We start from the raw sequence: 19521 nt of genomic DNA on the forward strand, positions 1-19521 counted from the left end.
GTATTAGTCACTAACTCTGGGTTCAATAATAAGCAAAAGTGATTTTATTAAATATAAAAAGTAGGATTTAAGTGGTTCCAAGTAATAACAGATAGAACAAAGTAAGTTACCAAGCAAAATAAAACAAAACTCACAAGTCTAAGCCTAATACATTAAGAAACTGATTACAGATGAAATCTCACCCCCAGAGATGTTCCAATAAGCTTCTTTCACAGACTGGACTCCTTCTTAGTCTGGGTCCAGCAATCACTCACACCCCCATAGTTACTGTCCTTTGTTCCAGTTTCTTTCAGGTATCTCTTTGAGGTAGAGAGGCCATCTCTTAAACCAGCTGAAGACAAAATGGAGAGGTTTCGAGGGCCTTTTATATTTTCTCTCTTGTGGGTGGAAACACCTTTGTTCTTCTGTGCAAAGTCACAGCAACAAAATAGAGTTTGTAGCTACCTAGGCAAGTCACATGTCTATGAATGATTCAGCTTGTTGCTGGCCGACGCCATTGTTTCCATGTTAGTTTGAATGTTCCCAGGAAAGCTCAGATGTGGATTGGCATCTCCCAAAGTCCATTGTCAGTTAAGTGTTTCTTGATTGAGCACTTACTGAGAATAGTCCTTTCTCAAGAAGCTGACCAAATGCTTCCCTGAGGCTACTTAGAATCAAACACATTGAGATACAAGTACATAGCCAATATTCATAACTTCAAATACAAAAATGATACACACATACAGACAGCATAATCATAACCAGCAAACTACAACCTTTCCATAGACACCCCACTTGACCTCCTCTGTACAAGCCCTGATGCAACCATAGGACCCTGGTTGCAACAATGATCTATACGTTCACAGTTCACGTCTATAACGTCACAGGGCCATTGGCTGCAGTGCCTTCCGCTGGCCAGCCTGGAGCGAAGCAGTGGCCAGACTGCAGGAGAAGGGAACCCTTCACCATTCCCATTGGTTGGATGTGCCGTGCCATATAGGTGTAACAGGAACTGCACTGAGATTTGGAGGTGGTGGAAAGTACAAAGTAAATAGCTTGTGCAAGTAAAGCATGTGAGGTGGGGAAGGATGAAGTATCCTTGCAGTATTAAAGGCGCCCGAGATGTGAGTCCTCCGGCTCCCATTAAAGCTTGCCAGGAGAAGGCAGCTGAATGAGCTCGGGACACCTAGCACAAGGCAGTTTACAAATGACCATGATTCTAGTATTGTACTAGAGATTCCCAAGGCAGTGCTGCCACAGGCAAATATAACACCAGACAGTTCTCAGTGGGTTATAAATTTTTCAGTGGGTTTTTTTGCGAACACAATGAGAAGTTAGACGTGAAACAAGAGGGTAAGCGTGTTTCATTCAAGTGAACATGAGCCATGGAGACAGCAACATATTTAAAGGAGTTTAATCAGAGAATTTACTTCAACAATATTTTTGCAAACACGGACCCAGTTTTATTGTCTCCTACCCCTTTCTGCTCCGTTCACTGAAACTGTAGAAAGCAGGGAGCACAAAAAATGGGCATGCGGATTCCAGAGCTACAGTTTATGCTGGGTCATTGTCTCTTCCTTCCCCTGTGGACACTCACTGTTTCAAATCTCTGACATACAGACCAATATGGGAAGACAGCTGCACGTGTGGGTGTGTCTCTATCGATATTTCTGCATGTGAATGTGCACAGCTATATCACCTCGATGGAAATATGTGTTAGTGTGTGTGTAATAGGCATCATTTTCCCATGCCAGTGCAGGTAAATTCATTGTCACACTCTTTTTCAGAGATGCTCTGAGCGGTCTGGGTAAGAATGAGCCACTTATACATTACCTGAACAATTTGTCTCCCCTTTCCCTAGGAAGCGGGCTTACAGCAAAGAGGCCGTGTACAGTGATAAATTACAGCACTACAGCACTGGCCGAGGTGAGTGGAGAGAAAAATGGTACAGCAGGTTTGTGTTGGAGAAAGAAAGTTGTAACGTGTGTGTTTCCTATACACTAATAATTTTTATAGAGAGTTGCAAGTGTCTGTGTGGCTTTAGAAATCACATCAAAAGATAAACTTCTCGGCGCAGCCTAACTCAGATGAAGATGATACACAGGACAATAGCAAAGAATTTATAATTATAAGATCAGTGCAGCTCAGCACACATTCACGGACTTGAAAAAGGAGAGCGAGGCGGTTTGGTGGAGAGAGAGGGGAGGCTATTGTGCAGTAAGCTGCAGTACTAAAGAAGGAGAGAAGAAGACAGCGACTATAAGGTGGAATGAGTGGGGTAGAAGCATTGCATGCCTCTGAAGGTGAGGAAAAGGAGTTGGAAGTTGAGGGAGAGAGGAAGCTAGTGAAGGGATCTAAGGAGAGCAGATGTGATCAGCGCACTGGGAAAGATGCCGATCTTAGCAGAAGAGCTAGTGCTGGACAAATAATTGGCTTTATGGTTTGGTGGCTGAACTGAAAAGTCTGAAAAGAAATTTCATTTCAGGTCTACCTGAAACAATAATTTTTCAGTTTTTCTCACTAAATCAGAAAACCCCCAAAATTTTGTTTGGGGTCAGCTCAAACCTGCATTTTTCAGCAAATAAATTATTCACCAAAAAAAAAAAAAAAAGCGTCACCCAATCTAGTTTTTGCTAGATTGGAGCTAATTACAGACAATCCAAAGTGCAGGAGGTTGCAAGACACAAACTGACAAGACACAAATTGAGTAAGACATGGATCAGGATTTATTGTAGCAGGACTTGAGGGAAAAGGGCAGATCTTAGAGATGGTATAGTGATCAGAGGAGGAGAGCAAAATATGCAGTGTGGCTGATTCTTGCAATTTTTATCATGTCTCTCCCAATATTTGGGTTCTTTTAAAGCTCCAGATGCTGGCGGCAGGTGATTAAGTGAGATTCTCAGCTTTCATTTAAAAAAATTAAGTTTCTAGCCCTCATTTCTGCAAGAAAATCTTGAAAATGTGATGAGAGCATCTTAGAGGCTCAGAGACCAGGAGACCAATAAAAAGAACCCAACCTTTATCATTGTTTTAGTCTTATGATTTTAAGACAAACTTTGGATTTTGTGGGGGCCTGACTCATGGTTTTAGAACAGATTTGCAATACAGAAACCGGCCTTTGTGTTTTGAGTCAGGGTGCTATAGGGGACAGTGGAGTTTCACATGGATAGATAAGAGGGGGTGCAATGGGGGGCTGAGTGATCCGATAACCAGATGTTTAGACACATTGAGCTGGAGCAGTCTGTCGGGCATCCATAAAGCGGTACCAGAGACACAGCAAAGGTGCAAGGCTGGTCAGGAAATGAATGTCAAAGTCAAGAGAGCAGATGGATGGCTTAACCCATGGGCTCAAAGGAGAGCATCTAGGGCAAGAATAAGACAGGCATGGGGAGGGCAGTGACAGAGCAGGTGCCTCCTCAAGCAACACTGAAAACCAAGAGCATGGAGAGCTCAGAAAGCCCTGGGAAGTAAGAGCCTGGAGAGGGAGGGCCCATGAGCCAGGCAGAGGAAGCAGGGGTCACGAACAAAGGGAGAAGGCTGTAAGGCTCGGCTATGTGACTGGGTGTGATGAGAGCAGTCTGAAGGGAGGGAAGTAGCTGAAATCAGGGCAGGGGAGTCAGCCTCATACTCAAATCAGAGAAAAAGGACTCTGGGGAGAGGGGGTGGGGGGAAGGAGATGGGGGCCTGGGCCAGACAGTGGGAGATCTCAGAAAGCCAGGTACAGGCGGTGAGGATTCAGGGAGGGAGAGAGCAGGTGGCAGAGGAGACCTGCTGCTGCAGATTGTCTGTGTTGTCTTAGAAGAAACCCAGGAGACCTTGAGCAGCAGAGGCAGAGTGCAAGGGCAGGGAAGGAGAAGGAGGTTTAAGGAGTGGAGCAGAGGGATTGAGAGCTGCTGTGGGTTGACAGCAGGGGAAGCAGACAGGGAACTGAAGCAGAACAGAGGCAGGACAGTACAAATCTATGTATGGGGGGCGGACTTTCTCCAGAGATGGTCAGTAGAGTGGATGGAGCAGCCAGGATAGAGGAGCCAGGAAGAAAACCCAAGTTGCAGAAGCATTAGAGGAAATCAACAGCCTTATCTAACTGGGGCTCCTCGTGGTTTCCTCCTTACATGGATATTTAAAAAGTTAGCTGGAGTTAACCTAGGGCCTGAACAGAAAATATTTGCTGGAATCTAAAAAAACCTTTTAGCATCTTTCACACAGACCATGGGGTGGCAGCTCTTCTGTCGGCTTCACCACTCTTATGCTCAATAAGAGGCCAGTGCTTCTATCTCGCACTGGCAACAGGAGGCTATGTTACAAATAACTGGAAAGGCTTTTTGACTGGATGCTCCTGATCTGGTTGGTAAACAAATACAAGAACCTGAAAGTCAAGAGGCAGTTCTATTTTTCTAGAGGGGGTTCGCTTTTTTAAACCTCCCTTGGAGGTCTGTAGATCCACAAGTCTGAGTAAAATCTAAGCATTGGTTGTGTGCAGAAAGTATAGCTCATACTCAGATACTCTTCCAGTGCATAAGCTCTGCTCTTGGTAAAACAGCAAATGGGCCTTTATGACCTGCGTTGGAAAAGATAATAAATGCGTAAAGCAACAGCCCCAGCCAGTAACTCCCATCCACATTTCCACAGACTTCACATGCTCTAGCCACACGTGGAACCAGCTGCAAAGAGTTGAATTCTGCAATTCCCAAGTGCTTCAAGGAATGTCTCTAACACAAACACACACTTCTCTTTAGGGCTTTGCAGATTACAGACAGCCTCAGTACCCACGTAAAGCAGGGCATAGCAGGAAAGCAGCGGAGTAGGAAATGAGATACAAAATTGGGACTAGCTGAAATCCAAATTACAGTCTACCACAGAAACCTCCCAGATGCATTCATTTTCTTTAAAAAGGACCCAAGACAACAAATGGGATTAATTATAATTGTAATGAATAGATTATGTTATTTGAGAAATAGCATGAGGCGTGTAATTGGACTACAGGAATGCAGATGCACAGGGGCAGAGTTAAGGTTGCATGTTGCATTTCCTGACTCTGAGTAATTCACTTTGTAATCCTAAAGTTCTTTTAGTCATTTTTCTATGGAATTTCCTAGAGGTGTTTTTAATGAAGAAAACAGAGTGAATACAAAAACCACAGATACCAACAGAAAGAGTTTAAAGAAAAGCATGTAAAATCAGAAAATAAGAGCTACAATCTAGAAATGTATAGGTATATTGTTATGCTTCTGAATTACTAGGTAGTGAACTGACACCTTGTTTGCAGACTTAGCTCCAGCCAGAGTACTACTGTGGGCTGATGAGTCATGCTAAACAGCGTGTCCAATTTGCTTGCTCTGGTTTCGGAAGGTGCCACCCAAATAGTCGACTGCCACGGATTCCAAAAACTGCTAAAGCTGTAAACCCAAAACCTGTCAGGGATTCTTGATCATGCTGAGGCCTAAACATCAAGCCAAGCTTTGGAATATTGGACCAATAGTTTTCAAAATGATAGGACCTGTTTCTCTGTCACCTTGCACTGTGTAATCATGCAGCCCCCTGCAAAATGAGTGTGAATGCTGCCCTTCTGATTCTGTCATCTCAAATGCAGGTGACTGAAACTGATATCTACAGAGGAAAGAGCTGCTGACCCTTGCTTCTGTTTTTCCTACCTCGACCAAAACTCCCTGTCCTTGCCATGTTTAAATGTTAGACGAGATGGGTGAGGGAATGTCTTTTATTGGACAGAAGTTGATGCAATAAAAGATATTCCCTCACCCACATTGTCTAATATTGTGGGAACAACCTGGCTACAACAACATTGCATGGCTATGTGTCATATACCTACATAATATACCAGAGCAACACCAGAGCAACACCCTATGCAACAGAGATGCCTGGGAGAGGAGGTGGTGGAATACTGTGGAATCAGGGAAGCTAGAGGATGGTTTTACCTGGGATATGCAGCTTGTTATGCATACAGTCCTTATTCATGTGGCTAAACCTACTGAGCCAGTGGCTGCTCCTACGAGTAAGAATTTGCCTGATATTTGTATAATTCTCTTGAAAAAGTTTCTATGTATTTTGACTGAGGAATTCTTTTGCTGCTAGTTTGGAGTCCAAGCATACAGATCCCTAAAGTTGAGTTAAATTGTATCCCTGTTTAGGAAGTTAGGTTACAATGTTATGGCTTTTATTGTTAATCACGGTTATTACAGTGGTGCCTGAGAGCTGACTAAGATCTGGAGTCCATTGTTCTAGGCACTGTACAAACACAACTGCTAGAAGAGGGCCTCATCCTCCCTGATTAAACTAACCTCGTTATCTCTAGACTGATTCTTGCCTGCATATTTATACCTGCCTCTGGAAATTTCCACCATATATGTCTGACGAAGTGGGTATTCACCCACGAAAGCTTATGCTCCAATACGTCTGTTAGTCTATAAGGTGCCACAGGACTCTTTGTCGCTTTTTACAGATCCAGACTAACACGGCTACTCCTCTGATACTAGAGAGTTCTAGTTAGTTCCATGATTTTTTTCGGAGGGTGGAGCTTAGCTGATGGAAAGATAGGTGGGACGAAGGGATTGAGGGTGTGGAGCAGGTGAGAAAAGGGGCCGAAGGGGGCTATGAGCGGGTAGGTGTGGAGTGACACTAAATTGAGTGAGAGACTGTGAGGAGGAAGCGGGAGGGTTGGAGCAAAGAGCCAGTCAGTCAGGGCAGAGAAAGTCCAGTTAAAACTAAAAAATATTTTAGATGGATTTTGATCTTCTTAGCTCCCCACTGAAAACCCTTGCAATCTTGATGACCTTGTAATCTTTGGGATCAGCAAATCTTTAAGCAAATGTTTTGTACAGTTCTCTAAATATCACTGGACTCCAATAAAATACAAGGGTTCTCTCTTCCCTCCGTTGCTTCCTTGTCCCCATTTTAGATTCTTCTGCTGCATATCTCTACTTGGAAGAAAAGGTTTGTTGAAAGTCTACCAGCTAGTGCCTTGTCCACCAAGTCACTAGTGTTCTTTGCAGCCTGTACTCTGACTTGTTCCCAGTGCTGAGCACTTGTCTCCATCGCTGGAAACAGCTCACATGAAGTGAGGCAAAAATATTGCAGTAAGAGAACAGATGTCTTTGGAAGAGGTAGGACAGCCCTGCTCAAACTAGGATTTCAAAAGGATACTAGCATACCTCTCATCACTCAGAGAAGAACAGCAGCTGTCGGTAGCTGAAAGGGCAATAGAACAAGCTATGTTGGGAATTTCCCTTCTGGATCTTATTCCAAATGAAATGATTAGAGAACGCAGCAGTGTGAAAGATATTGTCATGGAAAGCAGATATAATAAGATACAATGGGCGGGCCACATAGCACGGTTCACGGACAATAGGTGGACTGCAATCATTACTGAGTGGTACCCGCGAGAACAGAAAAGACCACCTGGTCGGCCACCAAGAAGATGGGAAGATGACATTGTTAAACGTTTCGGACGAACATGGAGAAGAAAGGCAAGAATGCGAGAAGAATGGCAGATGTGTTGTGATCGGCAAAATCTTAACGACAGTTGAAGACCGATCGATTCAGGTGATCCAGGTGACTAGCATACATCCTCTTGAACCAGTTCTTAGGAAAGATAGAAAAGGTTTTGTTGCAGGAACCTTTCTGCAGCTCCACCTGCAATTTGTGATCTTGGGGTCACATTGCCAATTGGCGTTTTTCCCACATGTTTGCAAATATTGCCAACCTCCTTGAAGGAGGTAATTCTTGATGCACCAGAATGATTACAAATAAAACCCAGGTGTTGTGAGTTCTGCACCTGAAAGCTCTGCTGTGAAGAGTGGAAAACAGGCTCTTGGATTGCCAGGGAGACTGACAAGGTTAGAGAGACGACTAACGCTAATGCTATTATTGCACACACTAAAGGAAAACAGGTGGGAAATTTGTGGAGAGCAGCTAATGCAGTAACAAGAGCATCAACTGGAACAAATAATGCACTCATTTAACTGAACAGCAATTAGAGTCTCCCCTCACCCGGCCTAGCTGTTCATGTTAGAGCCACTTTGGGGGGGGGGGGGAGTAGAAGGGCAGGGTCTGATGTGGGATCCTGGGGAAAGGGATACTTGACTAGAGCTGTGCCATCATCTGATTTTCAGTGGCCAAACGGAAAAATAATTTTTAGAAACTTCATTTCAGATCAATCCACTATGAAAAATGCTGTAATGTTTCAGTGAACCAAAAAAGTCGAAAATATTTAGTTTCTGGGTGAATGAAATGCTTCATTTCATGCTTGAGTTTTTTTACCATTTTAAAACTGAAGTACAGTTTGAACTGAAAAGTGATTTTGATTCAAAAAATTGAAATGTTTCAGTTCAAAAATGTCAAACTAAACTTTTTGAGGTTTTCTGATTTTTTTTTTTTGTGAGGGGAGGGGAGGTGTTCAATCAAAACTATTTGATGAATTTGCAAAAAGTTTCAGCCAAACCAAACCTGAATTTTGGGGTGGAAAAATGTTTCATCCAAAAAATTTTGCTCGGCTTTACGCCTGATAGATGTGGTGAAACATCTTCTGTACACAACAGGCCTTTGTGGATTACTCCAAAAGGGAGATTTGTCCTTTAATGCATGTTTGTGTACATGCATGCCGGCATCATTGCAATAGGCAGAATTTGTATAATTTGTATTGTGACAGACCCAGACCAGTGGGGTACAGGAGTTTGGTAGAGGGCAAATATATTGGTCACTGGATGAGTAGTTTTCTGTTCCCTGAGTGATCAGAGCAGGGGCTGCACTAGAGTAATCAGGAACCTGCTAGAACCAGTTCAGGCAGGCAGGCTAATTAGAACACCTGGAGCCAATTAAGAAGAAGCTGCTAGAATCAATTAAGGCAGGCTAATCAAGGCACCTGGGTTTTAAAAGGAGCTAACTTAAGTTTGTGGTGGGAGTGTAAGGAGCTGGGAGCAAGAGGCGTAAGGAGCTGAGAGGGAGAGGTTGCGCTGCTGGAGGACTGAGGAGCACAAGTGTTATCAGACACCAGGAGGAAGGTCCTGTGATGAGAATAAGGAAGGTGTTTGGAGGAGGCCATGGGGAAGTAGCCCAGGCAGTTGTAGCTGTCATGCAGCTCTTACAGGAGGCACTATAGACAGCTGCAGTCCACAGGGCCCTGGGCTGGAACCCGGAGTAGAGGCGGGCCCGGGTTCCCCCCAAACCTCCCAATTGACCTGGACTGTGGGTTCTCCCAGAGGGGAAGGTCTCTGGGCTGTTCCCCAACCCACATGGTGAATCTCTGAGGCAAGAAAATCCGCCAGTAAGCGCAGGACCCACCAAGATAGAGGAGGAACTTTGTCACAGTATATGTAGTTACATGCATATGTGTGGGAATCCCTGGTTCTGGTTATCAAAGAGACATGGGCCTCCTATCCAAAGCAAGGGCACTGATTTCTCTTCCACACTAGCACTGAATAGTCCATGCTGAAAATGATGTAGCTTGCAGTTTTCTTTTTGCTGCAATCTGGTGCAGCATCCAGAAATCAGGGGGAGTATGGATTTGGGGAGCTGGTATATCATGTATTCACCATCATCATAATAACTGAGCATCTCAGAAAGATTAGTGAGTATGTCTCCCAAATACACCCAGGAGGGCAGGAAGTGGTGTTGTCCCCATTTCACAGATGGGGAAGTGAAGCTCAGAATGACCATGTGATTTAAATACCCAGGGTCACACAGGGAGTTTGTGACAGAGCTGGGAATGCAACCCAGATCTCCTCAGTCCCAGCCCAGTACCTTAATCACAAGCCCGTCCTTCCTGAAAGAAGTAGGAGGAGAAAGTAGTTTCTCATTCATTCTGAGAGATTATGGGGAATTCTGAGACTGAGTTTGATAAATTTATGGAGAGGATGATATGATGAGACTGCCCATAGTGGCATGTGGCCCATCGGCGACTGCCGGTAGCAAAAATCCCCAATGGCCAGTGATGGACACTAGATGGGGAGGGCTCTGAGTTACTACAGAGATTCTTTCCCCGGTGTCTGGCTGGTGGGTCTCGCCCACATGGTCAGGGTCTCACTGATCACCATATTTGGCATCAGGAAGGAATTTTCCTCCAGGTAAGATTAGCAGAGACCCTGGGTGGGAGGTGGAGGGGGGGAGGGTTCACCTTCCTCTGCGGCATGGGTCATTTGCAGGTTTAAATAGATTAAATGGTGAATTTTCTGTAATTTAAAGTCTTTAAACCATGATGTGAGGACTTCAGTAACTCAGCCAGAGGTTAGGGCTCTATTCCAGGAGTGGGTGGGCAAGGTTCTGTGGCCTGAGATGTCCAGGTAGTCTGACTACATTATCATGATGGTTCCTTCTGACCTTAAAGTCTGTGAGTCTGCTATGAAATAATAGTGGGTTCAATCCATCTCTTTTGCTTCTTGATCTTGCCAGCACTCCTCCTGACTCCTGGAAGGGGCTCTATGTAGCTCCTTCTCCCTCCATGTTCCCCCAAGAAGTGCAGTGAGAGTGGAAGGGTTTGTGGTTTTCTTTCACTTCCCGTTAATCAGACAGAGGTGAGGGATTGGCAGCTTCCTATGTCCTGCCCATCTTGGTCAGGGAGAGGTAATGGCAGGCAGAACAAAGTAGCTATTTTTTCTGTACGACCCTGTCCTGGGGCAGATTTCTCAAGCAGGGCCAGATTCTCTATTGTATCTTCATTCACAGATACAGATTCCTGGCAGTTGTTCTGTTGGCTCATTACTGTTGTAGAGTGTGAATACGTGTTCCTGTAAATAGTATATGGACCATATGTTTCTCTGCTGTATGTAGGCATGAATGTCTGTGTAATCAGAGAGGTATTTCCATAAATTGATGTTATAAGTATCGGTGAAATGGATTTTATATCTGTCATCACACACCCAATCAGTAACAGAGTTTCATTAGTAGTGGATGATGCATAAAGTTGTAAAACAGTTTAATTAATAAGCTTTGATTTGGACATGATCAACATTTTCTGAAAAAAATCACCTTTTGGGCTGTAATTTCCAATGCTTGGTCTATGTCTCTGCTCTGCAAAGCACTTGGAGATGACCTGAGTATGAACAACGCGATATAGGTTAGAACTGTAGCAATTCAATCAGTCGAAGTCTGCTCCAAGGTATGCCCCCTTGCAATTCCATGGATGTCTAGGTTACACACAGGAAGGAATTCACATGCAGGTAGAACATGAAACTACTAATGGTTACAAAAATGAGCATTTGGCTTTGCTATCAAAATACTAACTCATTTGCTATGCTCTAATAAGGTCGTTAATAACCGGATACAGCTGAGACAAGTATCAGGGCAATAGCAAGAAGGAAAGGAAAGTATTTAGAGTGGGATCGTCAACAGACCTCTGTGTTGGCCTACCTCTGCTCTCATTCACGCCAGTGATTAAACTCCCAGCACACAGCCCTTTTGAAACTCCCAGTCTTATTCCTCATAGTGATGGCTGGCTAAGGTCCTACAGACTGAGATGATCAACTCCCCCCCCCCCCCCCCGCCCCCAGAAGATTTGGATGCCCTCATTCCATTAATGTGGGCATCAGATTCCTTAGGTGGCTTTGGAAATCTCTACTCCCAGGTCTGCTGGGACACAGTATATTCACTAAAAAAAGATGCTTATCTTTCATTGTCCATGAATCTCCTGGCCTCCTTACTCCCCTTCTGTCCCATCCTGTGTTTGTTCACCCTATCAGCTATATTCCAGAGCGCATCCACTCTGTGTTCCTACCCAGAGCGAGGTAATGCAGAGATTTTTACCCATATAGTGGAAATTGTCTTCTTTAAAACCAGCAGTGGGTGCAGTGGTGGGATAAATTTCCTCCATACCTTTCAGTGTAAATTGGCCAGCCTTGCCCCACCTACCTTATGTTATCTGTCATGCTCTGTAATTTGGCTGCTCTGTAATTTAAAAACCTACGGACATCTTAAGGAACTACAATATATTGCAATGGTATTTGTGGAGCATCTTTCATACTCACTATCTCTCAGGATCCTTTCCACAGTTGAATAATACAGCAACAGAGCTAAACGTGAGCAGATGGAGAGAGAAATGAATACTCTGATCTTCACGCTTTCTTTCATGCTCTCCCTTATGCTTGGATATACCATACGCACTCTTGTGTGCCAATCATCCACCATCTCCACATCCCTCTTTAAAGCACACGTCTTCCCTCAAATCTGTCAGGGATAATTTGCATAAAACTGAACAAATGTAAATATTCTCTAATAATCCCCTACTGCAATTAACCAGAAAGAGGCATACAAAGCTAGTAAACTTAAAGAAAGGCTACTGAATAGAGCTGGTTGGGAATTATTCAACAAAACCTTTTTTCACCCGAACTGCAACTTTTGGCAGAAACGTATTAGTTTCGATTAAACTTTTGTCAGGAAGGTTTCTTAGATTCAGGGTGGAATTTCCAGTCAAAATTAGAGAGCATGACTCACCCCAGAATAGCCAAGAGCTCAGTGGTTTGAGCACTCACCTGGGATTTGGGTAAACCAGGTTCCAGTCCCTGCTCCGAATCAGGAAACTGGCGCATATTGTCTCTCTTTTTTGGGGGGGAGGGGGCAAAAATTCCAAAGCGTTTTGGTTTTCACTTTGTGTGAGACCTAAAACAAATTCCAAAACCTCAACATTTTTCAGACAATGGAATTCTTGTTTCCCGCCAGCCTCCTACCAAGCTTCCCAAGGAACAGCACTTCTCCCTGATTGTGAGAGGTGATGTTTCTCCACCAGCCTTCCCTACCACAGCCTGTCCTGGTCCCTTGTCAGCATTTGTTGTCTAATGTAGGGCCAGTCCTGCTCCCATTAATGTCAATGGGGGGATTCATTTATTTCAAAGCAGGATCAGACCTTGAAACTGTAGATGCCAAAATGCATGGGCTTGTCCTGTTACCTCCATGCACAGCTATAGCGCTATATACATCAGAATAGTGTCTCTCATTGGTAATAATAAATACAGAGGAAGAGTGAATGCGCTGGAGGATAGTTATTGCACACGTCAGACGCTGCAGAGGAGAAGGCTGGCACACCAGCACCAGCAGCAAGACTTTGTGAAAGGGGAGAGGGGAAATTCAGCACAGATTCGCAAAGGTCCATTGAGAGCAATGGAAGTGAAGAGCCTACATACCTTTGTGGAGCTGGGCCCTAGTGCCTACAGAGTGGGGGGATTGGGGACAGGAATTGACAGAGAAAAGGTGCATTTGCTAGGCTGGGGCAAGTGATGGTTTAAAGGCCATGTGGCTGTTATGAAGTGGACCCTGTAATAAATGGGAATACAGCGTGGAGGGGGTGTGGTCTCAGTTCTTTGCCTGGGTGAGAGGGTGGCTGAAGAGGGGGTTGCAATAGTCCAAGTGAGAAGAGGCCAAGGAATGAGTGAGGGTTTCCTGAGAGGTGGGGTTGTGGCAGAGGAGCACATGGGCATGTTGTGATAGGTATCCCTGATATTCAGCTTCAGAGAAGCCTTTGATACTGGAGCAGGCTGTGCTGCTCCACACAGAGTTAGGCCTCTGGCAGACTTGCCCTCCTCGGTGCCCCTCCCATCCTGGCAAACAACCTGGTGGCATTGGATCCACAGGCTGCTGCTCCTTCTCCCAATCTGCACTGAGGTCCCGCATCCCCTCTGGGGTGAAAGAGCAAGGGAGACAAGATTTTTTGATCACTAACTCAGTCTTGGTTATGATCCTGTAAATCCCTTTGTAATCCTGGCAGGAGCATCAGCTGCTCTTGTAAAAAAATTTATGGGGCCGTTAAAGTGTATGAGACTGAGCCGTAAAGGGATTTATGAAGTGGGAGATGTACAGATGGCTTCATTGCAGTTTTCATCATCAGCCTTGGGAATGTGGCACTTCTGCCCAAACTGGCCCTGCTAGGAGCAAGGAGCTCATCTGACATCCTTCTTGAATCTCAGACACCAGAATCATGAGCTCATTCTTCCATCAACTGTTTTTTCACAATCACTCCATAATTAACAGGCAACTTCTGATAAACTCTTTCGCTCAGATAGTTTAGGGTTACCATACGTCCGGATTTTCCCGGACATGTCCGGCTTTTGGGGGCTCAAATCCCCGTCCGGGGGGAAATCCCCAAAAGCGGGCATGTCCGGGAAAATCGGGAGGGAGGGCTGGGCCGGGGTCGCGGGGCCGGGCCGGGGTCCAGGGGCGCAGTGCCGGGCCGGGGCCGCGGGGTCGGGCCGCCGGGGGGGTGAGCTGGGCTGCGGGGTCGGGCCGCCGGGGGGGTGAGCTGGGCCGCGGGGCCGGGAGCCGGGGGGTCGGGCCGGGAGCTGGGCCGCCGGGGGGGGTGCGCGGGGACGGGGGGGGTGCGCTGGGCCGGGGGGGCCGGGCCGCCGGGGGGGTGCGCTGTGCCGGGGGGCCGGGCCGCCGGGGGGGTGCGCGGGGCCGCCGGGGGTGCGCTGGGCCGCCGGGGCCGGGAGCCGGGGGGGTGCGCTGGGCCGCCGGGGGCCGGCCGGCAGTGCTGGGTGGGCCGGGGGTGGTCGGCCGGGGGCCAGGGCCGGCACCCCAGGGCCCGAGCCGACCCAGGCTGGAGCCGCCGGGGGGGCCAGCCTGGGCCGCACCTCCTCCCCCCACACCCCCCCTTACCTGCTCAGGCTTCCCGCGAATTAAATGTTCGCGGGAAGCAGGGGAGGGGGCGGAGACTTTGGGGAGGGGGCGGAGTTAGGGCGGGGGAGGGGGCGGGGGTGGGGGCGGGGCCAGAGCCCCGTGGAGTGTCCTCCTTTTGGAGGCACAAAATATGGTAACCCTAAGATAGTTGGATTTCACTGCTAATTCAGAATGGCTCCCTGGCATCGTAAAGACGCAATGGGCTCATTCAGATTCCCAATGTACAGTCTGTCACATGACAACAGGCGAATTGTTCAGATGTCAGCTTCAGAAAAGCTTCCCTGGGACCCTGATCCTTGAGTGGGGATCCTAAAGATACTACTACTAATAATAACTAATAATAATGGGAACAATTAACTAAGCAATTAAAATAAATATCAAAATAGTGGTTTGACCTGTAGTGTAAACCTTCGAAGAAAAACAGGTCAGATCAATGGAGTGGGGCAGAGAGACTTTTCCCTCTCTGCTCACCGCAGACACGATCATCTGGAAATCCTCACTGACATGGGTTCTCTGCTCACTTGATAGATTGTAAGGTCCAAAGGGACAATTTGAATCATCAGGACTCTCTCGTTGGCAAAGTCTGTGCCCAGACTGGAAAACCAAACCACCTCTCCTTATACCAGCCCCCAGTAGTGACTAGCTTAGCAATGCTTCCAACTTTGCTGGGTCAGTCCTGATTCCCCTGAGCGCAGGGCAGCGTGGGGATCGGGGCAGCTACTCCTTCCCTCCCCCATCCCAGGAGGTGACTCAAGGGACTTATCCCTGTAGAGGAGAATCTCAGATTTCATTAAGCAAAAATCTCATGAGTGTGTTATGCTTTTCTTTGAGAAGAGAGTCTTGGAAAGGCAGAGTGGTGCAAGCGAATGGCTCGGGGTGACAGGAATGGTAGTGAGGCTTCTCTTCCACAGCGGGGGGCCCAGCAGGACCTGCAGCCCTGATACAGACACCACGTGTAAGGAGTCACTCAAGGTGTGGTGTGGCTCAAGAATCACAGTACTGTTCCTCCCCAAAATTCTTGAGCTGACACTGTGCACAGTAGGGTGATAATCAAGGGCTAAGGCCGGATGAGATGATTACCCCATTCCATGTGTCCAGGAAAGCAATTGAAGTCCATGGGAGAGAGGAACATGGTGTCAGGGGAAAGGGAAGGTATAGGGCCATCCTAGACCATTGTTTCTTTAAGGGCCCGGGACAAGGAGCCTTGCAGAACAGGCTGACAAAGCTCCCCTTTCTCCCTGCTGGCCAGATGTTTGGGGGCGGGCCCCTAGCAAAGCATGCTTATGACTGGGGGGACCGAGGTAGAGGAAGGGATTGTTGGCCACCAGTGTTCTGAGACTGGGATTTTGAAAGGAGCTAAAGGGAGTTAGGTGCCAAATCGATGGGCAGCCAAAATCAGTGACCTCTTTGGTAGCACAAGTCAGGAGTCTACATGAAAGGCAAAAGATACGCTCAAAGGAGGGATGTGAGGAAGCAAACTGGGAAGAGACTTAGATGGGAAGAACAAATGAAAAGTAGGAGAGGGAGGAGGTGGAAGGAAAGCAGGCTAAGAGATAACAAATTGAAGGGGCTCGGCAGGAGAACAGGGCTGGGGAGTGACAATAAAGAAGAAAGGAAATGAAAGGAGACCTGGCTGCTGCTGGTTGGAATGAACGGGGACAGTACTGTTTTTTCCACTGGATGTGTCGTCATTCCTGGGAGATAGTTATAAGCACCAAGTTATTCCAGCGCTAGCTAGCTGGGATTACCAACTCCGGCATGCACAAAGCTCTTTGCCAATTAAAGACATTCACTCCTGCTGCTAACAGGGCCTGGGAAGAGAAACTGTAGAGCTGGGGAGAAAAGTGTGATAATTTCCAAGAATGAGAGGCAGAGAGAAAACAGAATGAACTGGAAATGGAACAGAGAGGAAAATGGAAAGGAGAAGATGGGCATGGAGTGAATTAAAGGAGGTGGAAGGAGAGAAAAAGAATGAGAGAGAAATATGCCACCAGAGAATGGATCAGTGAACTTTCACCTCTCTATGTTCCTAGTGATATTTCCATAGGTAGAGACCTCAACTGGAATCAAGGCTGAGTTGTGTTAGGCACTGTGCAGACACATCATAGGAGCCAGTCTCTACTCCAGTGAGGCTAGGTCTACACTAAGGCCAGGTCTACACTAACCCCCTAATTCGAACTAAGGTACGCAACTTCAGCTAAGTGAATAACGTAGCTGAAGTTCGAAGTACCTTAGGGTACATCTACACTACAGCGGGGAGTCGATTTAAGATACGCAAATCCAGCTACGTGAATAGCGTAGCTGAATTCGACATATTGCAGCCGACTTACCCCGTTGTGAGGACGGCGGCAAAATCGACTTCTGCCGCTTTTTGTCGGCGGCGCTTACTACCACCTCTGCTGGTGGAGTTAGAGCGCCGATTCGGGGATCGATTGTCGCGTCCCGACGGGACGCGATAAATCGATCCCCGAGAGGTCGATTTCTACCCGCCGATTCAGGCGGGTAGTATAGACCAGACCTTAGTTTGAACTTACCTCGGTCCACACGCCGCAGGCAGGCTCCCCCGTCGACTCCGTGGCACTCCTCTCGTCTAGCTGGAGTACCGCAGTCGACGGCGAGCACTTCCGGGTTTGACTTACCTCGTCCAGACAAGACGCGATAAGTCGAACCCAGAAGTTCGATCGCTCGCCGCCGAACTACCGGGTAAGTGTAGACCTACCCTAAATAGACACAACAGACAAAGATGGGAGGGAGAAAAGAACCACAGACTGGGGAAGTGACTTGCTGAAGGGCACAAAGCAGGTCAATGGCAGATCCAGGAAAAGAACCCATCTCTCCTGAGGTCCTGTCCACTGGGTCACAATCTCTCTGTAATTGTATGGTATTTCCCTAGTTGGTGCCCTCCTGCCCCAGGAGCTCGGGGCAAGAAGAATTCCAGAATGGTGTTATTACTGGTGTGGGGCATACCATGTAGGTTTAACCATAACATGCCCCACACGAGTGTGTGTAATTAGAGGAGAGTAGCTGCAAATAATGTCTATTACCTGTGTTGCAGGTGGTGCTACCTGCTTCCCTTATCCAGCGGTGGAAGGTTTAATTCTGAAAAGCACCGTTTTATTATGATATTTTAATAGCATTTGCTAGACTCATTTTTTCCACTGCCTAATGTGCACCAGATGAGAGGAGCAGCCACCATTAATGGTGTTTGCATCCCTGGGCATGAGGATTTTGGTTTTAATTTTAACGAGTACTGTAACAAGATCTGAGTCCGATTTGACGCCCAAAGGCAGATTCCACATCTGTCTATAGGGCCACAGAAATTCCACAGTTGTCTGGCTGAGCCTGGGCAGCCCTGACTTGAGGAACATCCCCTTGGAATGCTTTTTAGTAGTGCCTGACTATTGGTTATGGAGGCTCGTAACTCATCTTTTATCAGGCCATTCGGGGTTTTGATTATAATTGCTACACTCTGTCAATTTAGTAGCAGCAACAAAACTTTCAAAGACCTTTTTGGGTAAATAAATATTTCTCAAATTATGCAGGAAGCATCATAAAATTGCTACTTTCCTTACCATAAAACCAGCTAATTGTAGTTTTGTAACTTCATTGCTGGGAGCTGAATGTGCTATATAAGCAGGAGAGCACTTGGGGAAAAACACTTATAGCTATGGTTTAACTCAAGAAGCTGTGGCTTTAGGTTGTCTGGACCAAATGAAAACCCTCTTGGCATGACTTTACCTCCTAGAATGATAGCTGCAGCATTCAGAAAAAAACGGTGCTGGCAGTGTTACCAACTCTCCTGATTTTAGCGCAAGTCTCCCGGTATTTGATGTTCATCTTACAGCCCCCAGATCCTGAAGTCGTGCTATCTGGTGAGAATCTCCACTTCCCTTAAAAACAAAGGAAATTTCTAGCCTTTGTAGTTGTGAAGAAAACTTGAAACGTCACCCAAGTGCAACCTAACTCTTCAAAAACTAAAATGCAAATAACAAGAGCTCCACTTTTTAAAAATCCTGTGATTTTTAAGCCAATCTTATGACTTTTTGAGGCCTGACTCATGATTGTTGAGCTCTTGGAGTTTGGCAAAAGGAGTATTCCTTTCTTAGAAGATCAGGGCCTAGTCTATCTTCTTCACTATAGGAATGTATTTTTCCTGTTAGGATGATACTATTATTAATATCATGTTTATCACACTAGGAACCAGCCAAGAATGGGGCCTGTTGTGCTAGGGTCTGTACAAACACAGAGCAGCAAACTCTCTCTGCCCTGAAGAATTTACAATCTAAATAGATCAGACAGACCCAGGGTAAAGGAAAGTGGTCTAACACACATAGCAAGAGTGAAAAACACTGTAATGACAAGTTTCAGAGTAACAGCCGTGTTAGTCTGTATCCGCAAAAAGAAGAACAGGAGTACTTGTGGCACCTTAGAGACTAACAAATTTATTAGAGCATAAGCTTTCGTGGACTACAGCCCACTTCTTCGGATGCATATAGAATGGAACATATAATGAGGAGATATATATACACACATACAGAGAGCATAAACAGGTGGGAGTTGTCTTACCAACTCTGAGAGGCCAATTAATTAAGAGAAAAAAAACTTTTGAAGTTTTTGACTCTATCTCCCCTTGTAAGTACTCTCACACTTCTTATCACACTGTCTGTACTCGGCTAGCTTGATTATCACTTCAAAAGTTTTTTTTCTCTTAATTAATTGGCCTCTCAGAGTTGGTAAGACAACTCCCACCTGTTTATGCTCTCTGTATGTGTGTATATATATCTCCTCATTATATGTTCCATTCTATATGCATCCGAAGAAGTGGGCTGTAGTCCACGAAAGCTTATGCTCTAATAAATTTGTTAGTCTCTAAGGTGCCACAAGTACTCCTGTTCTTCTTTTTGCAAACACTGTAATATTTTCCTTGTG

General features: G+C 46.1%; 1 protein-coding gene across 2 annotated transcripts in view; it reads left to right on the forward strand.

The window, feature by feature from the left end:
• EPHB1 (EPH receptor B1) overlaps window positions 1-19521 on the forward strand; it is a 365030-nt gene that overhangs the window by 298476 nt on the left and 47033 nt on the right. For both annotated transcript variants that reach the window (XM_054040375.1, XM_054040377.1), the window contains exon 9: window positions 1841-1905. In XM_054040375.1, coding sequence (XP_053896350.1) covers window positions 1841-1905 — 65 coding nt within the window. The remainder of the gene's footprint in view (window positions 1-1840; window positions 1906-19521) is intronic.

This window comes from Malaclemys terrapin, chromosome 9, assembly GCF_027887155.1.
Source record: "Malaclemys terrapin pileata isolate rMalTer1 chromosome 9, rMalTer1.hap1, whole genome shotgun sequence".
NCBI lineage: Eukaryota > Metazoa > Chordata > Testudines > Emydidae > Malaclemys > Malaclemys terrapin.